Source organism: Terrapene carolina, unplaced genomic scaffold, assembly GCF_002925995.2.
Source record: "Terrapene carolina triunguis isolate 2854851 unplaced genomic scaffold, T_m_triunguis-2.0 Scaffold96, whole genome shotgun sequence".
Classification (NCBI taxonomy): domain Eukaryota; kingdom Metazoa; phylum Chordata; order Testudines; family Emydidae; genus Terrapene; species Terrapene triunguis.
Genome location: NW_020664447.1, coordinates 72,328,110 through 72,341,623, shown reverse-complemented (window position 1 = coordinate 72,341,623; position 13,514 = coordinate 72,328,110). Strand labels below are relative to the sequence as shown.

The window sequence follows — 13,514 nt, the reverse complement described above, 5'->3', positions numbered from 1 at the left end:
AAAACCACTGCTCTACAGTGATTCTGGAAAATCAGTGTCCATCTGATTAATACAATTCATTTTAGTCATAATTCTGGTCTCTTTCTGTCTCCCCAATGTTTTGATGATAATTAAAGTTGGATTGTTATCATGGGTCTCCCAAATTCCATAATTTTCGTATTTCTTCTGTGTTCAAAATCTTCCGTAGTTTTGGACAATTTAGGATTCTGGTGTGTGCATATGGTGGTAGAGAACTGAACTGACATCACTGAGAGTCTTTGTCAAATACAGAGCTCACCCTTGGCCTATGTGGAAAACTAACATCTTTCTTATTTGTTAAGTGCCAACAGTATGCTTGGCAAAAAGACTCCCACATGGAACAAAATGGCAATGCCATATGACTGGTATCCATGTTACTGACTTCCACTTTGAAAGCAGCCCCTTTTGTATATTCTAGTTCATAAAAATATGACATACCAGCAACATGCGTCCTTTCCACATGGTCATAATCCTGACCTAAGGCACTTACATTACTAGAGAGCAGGAGCTCAGTAACGATAACATCAAGAAATAGAGCAGTGAACCCACTGGAAAATCTTGGACACAAGCAAACGTGAGTCTGAAACCAGCGCTGTTTCAGCAGATTCAGAGCTCTTCTCTCTGTCAGCTGCAGAGAGTCAATCTCTCAGTGTCTGCAGTGCCCTACAATGTGAAAAACCAAACCCTACCAAACAGCAGCAACAGCAAAGGTGCAAACTCTACCACTTCCCCCACCCACTCCCCTCAATCAGTAATCACAGGCACTGACATGGGCTTTAATTTTAGGCCAAGTCATATAAGTCAGAGACATGACTGAATGTGTTTTTAATGTTCTTGTTACACTCTCTCCCTGCTTTTTTTCCCCTCTCAGCACAGGCTGTTTGCCCATCTGTTCTCCAAAATGGGACTTCAGGGTCACACCACCTCAGCTGGAAGGAAAATGGGATTTCCCTGCTCATTTTCCTTGGAATTTGTCCTTGGAATTTTCCTTGGAATTTATTTCTCATCTCCTCCTCCTGTCTAGCAATTGGAATGGAGGATTGCATGGCTGCTTTTTTAACTGCTGCTAAAAGCTGCTGTGTAAGTCACCTGGGGGTGATATGAAGTTATCAAGTCCCCTGCACCTTTAATTCTAGAGCAGGTCCCTGTAACTCCTATTCTCCTAGAGAGCTGGGAAAGAGAAGGCATAGTGCTAAATTCTCTGGTTTAGTAAGGGCCACAGAAAACCCTATGTTCAGTGGAAATGGAGTCATTCTGCCTCCTGGGGTAGAAGATGTCACAGATAGGTCATTCAGGAAGCCTATGCACTTTCTGTGTGACTCCAGACTCCACAGAGGTGTGACTCCTCAGCATGCCTCTTGAGGTGGGGAGTTTGGGCTAGCAAGTGATCTGTGATATTATGGATGCACTGGGTTAATCTTGTGCATGGGGTTGTGTGTGTAGGGTGACCAGATGTCCTGATTTTATAGGGACAATCCTGATATTTGGGGCTTTTTCTTATATAGCTGCCAATTACCCCCACACCCATCCTGATTTTTCACACTTGCTAACTGGTCACCCTATGTGTGTGTGTTCTGCACCATGCCCTGGTATGTGATGATCCCCATGTAGTTCCCTTGTGCACAACCCAAGTACATGAGCTATGTGCAGGAACCAGGATTTGGCCCCGAGTCAGGATTCAAGCACTTTGATGCTTGGTGTAAGTATCAGAGACCCATAGTTGTTGCCCTGCTGAGCTGAGTTTGCCCAAGAGTATCTGTTTATGCTATTTTAAAGAGACAATAACATCTCAATGGTTTATTTAGGTAACTGTGAGTAAGGGTGGGGAAGATCACCACAAAGCAATGCAGAGATGTAACAAGAAAAGCTGTGCTGAAAAAACTCCTCTGCATTTTTCCAAAAATGTCAAAGAGTCTTCTCAGTTCTCTGCTTTTCCACAGGCCCTGGAGAATCCATTTCCACTGGGCACATGGCAAAAAAAAAAGATAATTTAAAAGTATTTGGAGGGCTGGGTTGAGTTTACAAAGGCAGTCTCTGGTGGTACATTTCTTCACTGTTAGTAAGAACAGCACATCTGTCTAACCAAATTGTTGTTGTTGTTGCTATTTAATATTTAGCCCGTAAGTGCCAGCACAGTAGTTACACAGTGGTGCCAAGAGGAGCCAGTCAGGAAAAGGGTTCCTACAAAAACAAAGTCCCTGGCTTGGAGATTTTATAATTGTAGGTCCTGATCCTGCAAAGACTTAAGCATGTTCTACATTTTCAGTGCTGTGAGTGGTGCCACTGAGGAGAACAGAAGTACTCACATGCTTAAAGTTGAGAATGTGTATAAAATTTTGCAGGATTAGGGCTTAACCTATCTATCTAGACGTTTATATGACACACCTGTCACTGGTATGTGGGTCATCTTGGTATTGGACTAAAACAGAAAATAAATCTATTAAAGGTGAAAATCAATGCCCCTTAATACTTTTAAACATATTTCCATTACTTTTGCCCTGTTTAACCTAGCTTCCTGAGCCATTTCTTTGACAAAATTGCCACGCAAACCCAAAAACTTAAACCTGATAAAGCTAGCTAGCAGCTACCCAGTGTTGTCCATTCTTCATGGTAATATAAAATCACCTAAACTATTCAAATATTCCGTTGGATAAAATAGTCTTTAACACCTAATTTCTGCTTTAAAATCCAAACTGGGAACATAACCAATTTGAAGTAAGACGTCAGAGAATGCCTATATTATGCCAAAAAGTACATGATAAATGACAAACAATGAACTGCAATTTGTGCATTTGTGTGTGACAGACAAAACTGAAACTATCAATATTCTGATTTTCACGTGCATTGGAGTTTCTGGAGATACTTCTGATATAACTGACACCATAAATGGCAAATCCTGCTTTCCTTACTCACTCTAGTAAACAGATGGAAGACAACAAGTCTAATTGGCTTATGCCGGTGGAACTCCGTTCACATCAAAGGAGTTTCACCAGCATGGAACTGGCATGGCATGGTAGAGAGAAGACTCCGGCCCAGTGGATATACCCTTGTGAGTAAGGGGAGCAAGAGTCAACCCAGAAAGTCAAATTCAGAAAATGCAGCTTTCAAAAGTTGCGGGAAACATATGTCCTGATTTTCAGAGGTGGTCAGCACCACAATTTCCACTGAACTCCATGAATGCCGCAGGTTCTCATCGCCACTGGTCATTCAGCCAAGAATCATCCCCTCACTCAAGGAAGTGTTTGTTTGACTGGTTTTCTATGTCTACCTTAGTGTTTCACTGGCTGGATGTTATCACTTAATATTCCACCGGAGTGTCTTAGGGATGCAGTTTTGAGGAAGCTCAGGTCTGGTTCTCCAAGTGCAAATTTGTTAAGCTTTCATCAAACTGAGTTGTTATTTTTCCAGATCACAACAGACTTTTATATAATTATAGTTTTTCCAATCACAGCAGTACTTTCCAGCTCAAACAAAACAAACAAACAAACAAAAAAAAGAAAGAGAGAGAGAGAGGGAGAAGAATGAGTTGCTATTCCAGTAAACCATTCACCCTTGACCTTGTTTACAGGAAGCACTCATATAGGGAACATCTTCCAATACCGTCTTTCCCATCTGCTGTCACTACAAGGCTTGGGTTGTCACTACAGAGAGAAATTGAATATCAGTGCAGTATTTGCTCTGAGAGCTTATTTGAATCACCCATAAAGAAAAATCTAAGCAAGGTCATAAACTTTTACTCACTATTGGAAGGATATGAAGTTTTGAGGACAGCCAAAAAACAAACCCCATAAATTAGAAGGCAGCTGATCCAAAAGAAAATGAATTGCCACAAAAGAGACAATTCATCAAGTGTTTTATTTCTGCTCTGAAGCAAGGAGTAAAGCTCTTCCTAACTTTCATAATCATGTTTATTAGGTTCCAGTGCCATCAGAGAGTAAATTTACATTATGCTTGTGTCTTTCAATCTTGTCTCTTGCTCATGACAGTCAAATGCAACGATTGTTCATGCTGCAGTTCAACAAAAAAACAGTTATTTTAGCGACACTATGAATTCTTATATTTTAAAGTTTCCTCATAAGCCAGTGAAAACAGTCCAATAAAAATAGTTTTCAGGGTGATAAAAATATTTAAAGATTGCCACGTCTAAGACTAAAAGCAGCTTTTGGGGCTAAATCCTGCTCACCTTATTATGTGAGTAGCCCTGATATATGTGTGTAAGTGACCAGGATTACAACCTAACCATTGCAGAAAAACAGTATAATATTTTGTGCTATACTCTAATAGACACAAATCGAGAGTAGCTACTGATGGCGTGTGACCTGGGCTTTTTGATAATGTAGCACATTGAGCAGAATCATTTACAACTGACTATGGAACCAATCAGCTCCCATAATTATATTTCAGCTATTTATAACAAAATGTATTGCTGTGTTGTCTTGGGGAGATATGGACTTGAACAACCTTCCATCTGAATGTTTTGGACTTTGGCTGTTCGAGTTCTGGAGTCAGAATATCATATATTAATCCCTTCCCCCCTCGCTATGAGTAGATTTTAGTCCTATGGTTATATGAGTTTATCTAATGCTATGTATGGCAAGTACAACTACAATCTTGTCTGTACTTTGAATCTTTTTTTATTTTTAGACATAGATGAATGTCGCTATGGCTACTGTCAGCAGCTGTGTGCCAATGTACCTGGTTCCTACTCCTGTACATGCAATCCAGGTTTTACCCTTAATGATGATGGACGATCATGCCAAGGTACTGTATACAGGCAATGACTACACTGTCTGTTATAGGGTATGGCTACACTTTGAGCTGGAGGAGACACAGCTGTGCTAGCTCTGATTGAGCTAGTGTGCTAAATATAGAGCGTAGCCACTGTGGTGTGAGCAGCTAGCCACCCCAAGTACATCTCTGTCCAAGCTGTTAGACACATACTCAGGGAAACCTGCCACAACCACACTCTGTTTTAGCATGCTAGCTCGATCCTGCAGGGTATGTCTCCTTGTGCTGGAATTTCAGCTTGCAGGGTAAACGTTCCTGTAGGTATTCATATGGCTTCCATCACTGTAATATCTGAGCACCTTTTAATCATTACTGTATTTATACTCACGACACCCCTGTGAGGTAGGACAGTACCATTAGCTTCAGTTTCCATATGGAGAACAGACACAGAGAGATGAAGTGACTTGCGCAAAATCACCCAGGAAGTCTGTGGCAGAGCAGGAAATTGAATCCAGGTCTCCCAAGTCCCAGGTTAATGCCCTATTGGCCCATTCTTCCTCTCCAATGTGTTTAAGTGCCTTACTGGATCAGAGCCTCTGTGATCTCATGATCAACGTTATATTTCTGTTCTTGAACAGTAAAATACTTCAAAGCAGCTTCTCGGGGAATGGCCCAGCGTTAATGGGATAAAGACACTCCAGGAGTTGCAAGTGTCCTAAAAGGAAAGTCTTTACTTTATGGTAGCCACAGTATTCTATAAGGATCATTTCCTCATTACATCAGCATTCCCTAGATTTATCCTGCTGCTTTTGGCCTGGTCTTGCTCAGATTAAATCAGTTGGAGACTCTTATAATTACTAGATAAACAAGGAAGCATCTGCAGTAAATAGTTTATCCCAGTCTTTCTTGTTATTTTCTGATCTTAGACAGATCAAGCAGCTTTTTCCCCAAGAAGTCTCAGTTGTAAGTGACCCTCTTCCCTCACTAGGGGTAGGTTCAAGAGCTGGCAGACTTGTTAAATATGAGACTCTCTGATCTCATATTCAATGCTATCTAGTGCCTCAGCAACAGCATTAGGGAAGATGTTCCCAATTGCTTTACATACAGCATGGCCTGTGTTTCCAACCACTTTTTTCATTACAATTCATCAGCCTTAAATACCAATAACAATACAAACTGAGTCAAGCCAAAGAGAACCAAACGAAACTGCTGTGCCTGTACTATTAAGTCCTTTCTAATGTTTGATTGTAATAGTAATTAATTAGATGCAGTGCCTTGGGAGAAGTCATTGATAAACTGAGTATTGGTTTCCCGTAGATGTGAATGAATGTACAACCCAGAACCCTTGCGTGCAAAACTGCGTCAACACATATGGCTCTTTTCTCTGTCGCTGTGATCCTGGCTATGAACTGGAAGCTGATGGAATTAGCTGCAGTGGTAACTGTCTTCAGTGATTGGGTGCGGGGAGGGGGTTAACTGTATTTAAATCATTTGTTGTAATGTATTATTTTTTATGTGCCTTCCTCTGAAGTTTCAAATATGGTCCACTGTTAGAAGTAGGATATATCTACCTATCCAATCCAGTAGAGCAATTCATCTCTTCCTAATTTCAGTTAAACAGGAGGGTAAAAGCAAGAAAACACACAAAAATCAATGGTGGTGTTTGTTTTTTTCTGATAATGGTTGTAAAGGAATAGATTAAACATTAGAACTGTTCTGTGACAATGGTAAAGAACCACAGAAAAGAGTTGCTTTCTTCTAACACTCACCAAGGAACTTTATTGGCATAAATAAAATAGCATTATTCCAAAATCTACTCTTGCCCTGATACAGCAAATAGCTTACTTTAATTCAACAGGTACTTAAGCACATGTTATCTCTCTTGCCCTGCTTTACTGCAGAACTTTCCCGAACATTTTCCAGCCCTACCTGCCTGCTACAGATTTAAAGAAACAAGAAACATCCTCATGAGCACTGTTGAATCTAATCAGATAGGAGCGATCCATCCACCATGTAGCAGTATTATTGGAAAATTATTACAACATTGTTCTTTTCCCCTCTCTCGTTTTCCTTTTGTTGTTTTATTTTGCTTAATTGAAAAAGAATAGTTAGGCTTACTTCTTTCGTGAGTGTCCCCACAGTCTGTTTAAATGAGAGAATCCAGCCAATATTTCTTGGAAGGAAAAAACCTCACTGGAAAATATTTGTTTTTTAATTTACACTAAACAGATGTAAAGGGCTGTGTTTGAGAGAAAAAACATGTGACGTGCAGTTTATGTTAAGCCATTGTTCTTTGTAAGCCTAATTATAAAGAAAGGGACTCAGGCCCAGATTTTAAAGGTATTTAGGGGTTATTCTGCTCAGCACTGCAATGCGTAACTCAGGAGCCTAAGTCTCACTTTCAAAAGTGAGTTGGGCACTTAGGACCCTGAGTGTCAGTGAACATCAGTGGGAGTTAGTCTCCTAAAAGTCTAAGTCCCTTTTGAAAATGGGACTTAGACCTCGCAATGTTGAATACCTTTAAAATTCTATTCTTAAGTCCTTGTTCTGGCAGTGAAATGCTGCCTTGTTCAAACATGCTCATTGGTCCAAATTCTGGTTTTAGCAGGATTACACAAGATGTAAAGTGGTGTCTGTTTTTTCACACTCCCTGTTGATAAAGTAGCTTCATGGCCTGAAGTTAATAACAACAATATCGAGCATGCTCCCTCTATAAACCACTTTATAGATAATTACTCATCCCTACAACACCCTGGTGAGGTAGTTAAATATATTTACCCCCCCCCCCATTTTAAAGATTGGGGAAATCAGACTGAGAGCTGAAGTGATTTGCTCAGGGGAGTCTGTGTGTCAGAGCTGGGAATAAGTACTCAGGAACTGGCGGCTCAGACTCAAGCCTTTGTTTCTTTGTAAATTAAGTTGTCATGGGATAAGAGGGAAGATCCATTCATGGATTGAGAACTGGTTAAAAGACAGGGAAAAAAGGGTAGGAATAAATGGTAAATTTTCAGAATGGAGGGGGTAACTAGTGGTGTTCCCCAAGGGTCAGTCCTAGGACCAATCCTATTCAACTTATTCCTAAATGATCTGGAGAAAGGGGTAAACAGTGAGGTGGCAAAGTTTGCAGATGATACTAAACTGCTCAAGATAGTTAAGACCAAAGCAGACTGTGAAGAACTTCAAAAAGATCTCACAAAACTAAGTGATTGGGCAACAAAATGGCAAATGAAATTTAATGTGGATAAATGTAAAGTAATGCACATGGGAAAAATACACATACAATGGTGTCCCTAGCCTCTGTTTGTCAGAGGGTGGAGATGGATGGCAGGAGAGAGATCACTTGATCATTACCTGTTAGGTTCACTCCTTCTGGGGCACCTGGCATTGGTCACTGTCGGTAGACAGGATACTGGGCTGGATGGACCTTTGGTCTGACCCGGTATGGCTGTTCTTATGTTATGTTCTCTTATTAACTAAGCAGGGGAATAAGGAAATGATTAACAGTGACCTTCCTTGCATGTGCTTTCCCCTCAGACATGATCCCATGGGGAACATTGGGGTCCTGCTTTCTCACTTGAACACAGAATTCTGCAAATTATGTTGATTTAGCAAATCAAGAGTAAAAAGAATGAAAACCAGCATTTCTGTTTTTAATCAGAGATTTGAAAGGCTGCTCAGCTTCCCCGTTATTTTAAAGATCTCTAGGCATTCGGGAGACCTGCACTGAGCTAGGGTGATGTTATTAAGCCATATTGGAATGCCTAGGAAATAACTGACTAAAGGCTGCCGCAGGGGTGGGATGCAGGATTTCTGCTGGGACTGGTGTCACTCTCTTGGAGGGAAGGCTTTGCTTTCCAGAAAAGATTTTTCCCTTTATAAAATAGACTCAAACCCACAGCTCCCTGCGAGGGAAGACTCCACACACACACTCATTACCATTTGTTTGAGGAGAGGCCTTTTACTTCTGTGTCTTAGATTAGAGCTAGATCAGGTCTGTAACATCTGGATCATGAAAACATACCTATGTTCCATGGGTAGTTCTACCTGTGAAGTGAGATATAAGTAAATGGCCAATTACATGGACAATTAGAAACAGGTTTTCTGACAATACAGGAAATAAGAGCAATGTATCCTTTCACTCTCTAGCTTTTCATTCAATGCAATCTCACCTGTAGAGAAAGCTTAATTAAAAAGTTGTGAAGTAACATTTTAGTTGGATGCATTGATGCACCAAACAGAATAGATGACATGGACAGACTCCGTTATTTGCAAAGCCTCTGCTCTACACCCAAATCCTCCCCTTGTACCTGCAGGTTAATGGAGGGTGTATTTCTGCTACTGAGTGCCAGAGCTAAAAAGGTGCTGAATGCCTTCACCTTCAGCTGCCATGAATGGGAAGTGAGGCACTCAGCTTCTTGCAGGAGGAGAGCTAGGTCCCCTATATAGCTGCACAGAGAACTGTCAGCAAGTCATTATGGGCCTGACCCTGTGTTTCTCACCCACCAACCCCCTCCCCCACCCGAAGTCAACAGGAGCCTTTGAATGTACCAAGCATGCAGGAGTGGGCCCTAAGGTGCGTAAATACTCTGGCGACACAGCAGAATTGATTATACATAGCAAAGAGCTTTAAAAAATTGCACTGATGAAGTCCAACTGCACTCCTGAAGGCAATAGCGAGTTTTGCCATAGTCTTCCAGAAGAATTAACAAAACTGGTTGTATTGTTAAAAATATAGAGAAACCTATTGTAGGCCACCCCACCACCTTGACTCCCATGATCTGCAACATTCAGTCGCATAGTAGAGATGACCCTGAATTAAAATGGCTTAGTAGCCTTGGGGCTACTTGTGGCTGAATGTTCTTCCCTGGTACTGTATTCTAAAAAGTAGCTATTTAAAAATGGCCCCCTGGAGTTCCATGTCTGTCATGACCCAGATCACAGGCGTCAGTTTAAAATTAAAATGATTAAAAAAAATGTTATCTGGGGACCTAAGAGTCAAGTTCCTTCCATCATCACCAGTAATAAAGCTTCTGCAGGCCAAACTGTACCCTGAATGACAAGTAACTGACTGGAACTTAAACAATTCTCTTGATGATGCATAAAAAGGAATAAAATCCAGTTCACTCTCTCTTAGCTATGTTGGCTCTGCAGGGCTAACAAGAGTAAGAAACACTACAAGGTTATTTCAGTTAGTCAAGTAAGCCAGCCTGACTGATTACACACACTGAGCAGGAATATTGAATAGAAAGGTGCCAGTCTACATTTCATTCAGGGTAGAGTCTCACTTTTAGACTGGCTTGCCTACTGGATGGTCTTCTGAGAGTCGGTTTCATTATCATTTATTAATAGTTGTAGGCCTGGCTTGACATGGGTGAGGCTTAGTAAACAATAGTAAATTGGATCATTTTCCTTTTTCAAGTAAAGTAATAATTTACATTCATTCCTAGCTACCATGAGCCATATTCACCCTGGTGTAACTTCAGTAAAGTCAGTGGATTTACATCAAAGTTGAATCTGGCTTATTAAACCGAGCTGAATAGCAAACACCATGATCTTATAGCTCTATGAATTTTTGTGGTGACAGGCACTGTAGTTAGGACAGAGTTCTGTTCAGGGGAAAGTCCTTCTTACTTTAACACAAAGCACTGTAAACTTCATTCTACCACTGCAGACATGGATGAGTGCAGCTTCTCAGAGTTCCTTTGCCAGCACCAATGTGTGAATGAGCCCGGTTCTTACTACTGTTCCTGCCCCCCTGGCTATGTTCTGCTTGATGATAACAGAAGCTGTCAAGGTAAGAACATTCCAACCATGAATTAAAACCCAACCAAACAGTAAATAGCTCATAGTTCCGGAAGGAAAATTAAGTTGATTCACTGAGAATCAAGACTTGAGATGTTTGCTTGATCTTGGCATTGCAAAAAGTTGGAAATATTCTTAGGGGGTGTATTGTGCAGCTATGCTGGTGAGTGCTTACTCCCATGAGTGATCCCATTGAGATCAATGGGGTTATTTGCATGAGTAAGCGCTTGCTATTGTGAGTAAGGGTTGCACAGAAAGGTACCTAATGGGCCAGTTTTGCTCCCCCTGAAGACAGTGGCAAAACACCTACTGACTCCAATGGGGGAAATGGGGATTGGGTCCACTGAGAGCCCCTACTTTACTCTGGAACTTTTGAAATGCCATTAACTCATTAAAGTATATTACTGAGTAGAGCTAATCTCAAACCTAGAGCACTGGTCCCTGCATCTATGGGTGTGTCCTGCACTATAGGATCAGAAAGAGATAGCAACTGACTTCCATGACTGTGCCCCGGGGCATTTTCTTTTTTATTGTATCTCCACGTATTGTTCTGTATGTTCTGCATTAAGCTGTAGCCGTGGTTGTACCATAGCTGCTGGACTCGCTTCTCCCTTTCAATACAGCTTTCTGTCTGTGGCTTCTCAACCAGTTTTAAGCTGGCTGTGAGCATAGGAGCAGTCTGCTCTTTCTTTAATGTCCACCCTCTATAAATTCACTGAAAAAGAAATCCTGCAGGGTTGAGATGTTATGCAGGGTTCATCAATACGGATATTTTTTTTAATCGTCTCAGTAGCAGCATTCCTGGAGTCAGGTGTTGTTTGAATTTTTTAATGCCCAAACCCCTCATTCCCCCCAACTGGCACTTCCAATAGCAGAGTGTACCTGGCCCCATGCTGAATAACACTGGATCAGTGCCTTGTGTTCTGAATGTTTCATTTATTAGCTGGCTAATAAGGGCAAGGTTGAGGGGCAAATGGGGACAGTGTATGTCCAACAATTCTCCCAGAAAACTTTGCATTATTGGTATGTGGGCACATTATGCTCCCCTCCCCTCCCCTTTGTCTGTTTAACTTTTTAGATTGTGAGCTCTTTGGGGCAGGGGCCATGACTCCTTTTATATTTGTGCAGTGCCTATCACTGTGAGGGCTCTCCCAGAAACTGAGAAATAAACTATTAATAATACAATGAAACCTGGCTTAAAAGAGGGACTGATGAAAAAATGGTTCTCCTTAGAGTGATTGTCCCTCTGTGTAGTGCACTTCAGGTTGGGCATGCACTCTGTGTACCCGTGACTGGGGAATGGTCTTTAGCAGTGGCTGTGTGGTCAACGTATTCATCCCCACTCTTCTTGTGCGCCACCCCAAAGAGATGAGAGGGGCTGCTAGACTGCCACCCTCTTATCTCTTAGTTTGTTACCTCTTAGTTCCTTTTTACTGCTCGTGGGCTAGGATGGAGCATCAGTGTCATGCTGACTTCTTCAGATTCTCTCTCTAAATAGTTTTCAAAGTTGTAAGAATTTTCATAGTTAGCTAGTTTTATAGTATAGTTAAGCGATAGATTTAGGGGTCTAGTTCCCTATTTTTGGAAACCTTTTCCAATGGTGGGAAGTCATTGCTGTATACATACTCACATCCACACCCACCCACCCAATGGTTGTGGGGAGTATGCCAAGAATCCCTGGTTTCAAAAATTGCAATACATGCCCCAAGCCCTTCCTGGTCACGGACTATCACAATATCTGTCTGTACTTCCTGGGGGAAGCCAATGTCCCTTCCAGTATGCCCCTGTGGTATCCGCAGGTCGTTTCTGAGTAGGAAAAAGCAGTCCAGGGAGTTTCAGCTCCAAAAGTTCCTCTTTGAGAAGTACATGAAAGTAAGGAGTATGCCCCTGTACATCAACCTGAAGAAGGTAGGATTGGCTCCTCTTCTTCGGTCTCTGGGCAGTTCCAAGACCTCGACCCCTCACCGGCTCAGAGAGGCTCAGGAGAGCAGGGAAGGGAAGGGAGACGCAAGTGCGTTCATAAGGACAAGAGGGAAGATTCCCCATTCAAATCTAAGAAGAGGCAGAAGTCCCTGCCTCATTCCAAGTCACTGGGAGATTTGTACTTCAGAGCCATACAATACTGAGAAGGAACAGACTGGGACTTCTTCAAAGGGCAAAACTGCAGCACTTTCCAGTACTGGGGACTGCTTCTTCAACACCGAAACCCTCATTGGTACCGTCAGATTTAGTGACCTCTACTTCAGTGGTCTGAGCTGTGGATACATCCCCATCAACTCTATCTGGCTTTCTGATTCCAGAAAATCTTCTGCTATTCCTAGAACTGGAGTCACTCCTCCTTTCCAGATCTCAATACCTTGCACCAAGACTTCAACTGGTGCCAATATCTCTGTGGTACCACTTTCCAATCCCCACCAACAAGTTGGGTTGAGGCAGACTGTCTCCGATACCATCAATGAGTAAAGGCAGATCACTCCCACCTCCTGCAATATGAAGAGCCTCCCTTTCTGGATCTGAGGTCAGAATCCTCAAAGTCAGAAGAGGACTACAGCAGACACCTGTCCCAGACTATGTCCCTAAGGACTCCTACAGAGCATTGATCCCTGATAAAATATTGAGAGTCTCCACACTGTCTCACTACTCTTGTACCAGAGGATACCCTCTCCCCCATATACTCACTGGTACCCAGCACCTCAGCGCCATTATTGAGGGGCTACAATGTTGAGCAGTAATGGTATTGAGTCTCGAGGCTCTTCTGGGACCATCATACAATATACCCACCTTAAGACACAAGGGACCCAAAGAGATAAGGGATCCCAGGGTGGAGGAAGTGCCTCCTTAGCCTCCTCAAGAGCCTCAACTCCAGCAGCAGGAGGATGAAGAGCATCATAAGGAGGATTTTGTGCCTGTAACCTTGTCCTCCTCTTCCCCAGATGATGCTGTGATTACAGTTTCCCCTATGCACC

The 13,514-nt window shown here is 42.1% G+C and overlaps 1 protein-coding gene across 2 annotated transcripts in view; it reads left to right on the top strand.

Annotated features, from left to right (window-relative positions):
- The window catches only part of FBLN5 (fibulin 5), a 59,053-nt gene that overhangs the window by 35,770 nt on the left and 9,769 nt on the right, over positions 1 to 13,514 (top strand). For both annotated transcript variants that reach the window (XM_024206006.2, XM_024206005.3), the window contains exons 6-8: positions 4,663 to 4,779; positions 6,064 to 6,183; positions 10,418 to 10,540. In XM_024206006.2, coding sequence (XP_024061774.1) covers positions 4,663 to 4,779; positions 6,064 to 6,183; positions 10,418 to 10,540 — 360 coding nt within the window. The remainder of the gene's footprint in view (positions 1 to 4,662; positions 4,780 to 6,063; positions 6,184 to 10,417; positions 10,541 to 13,514) is intronic.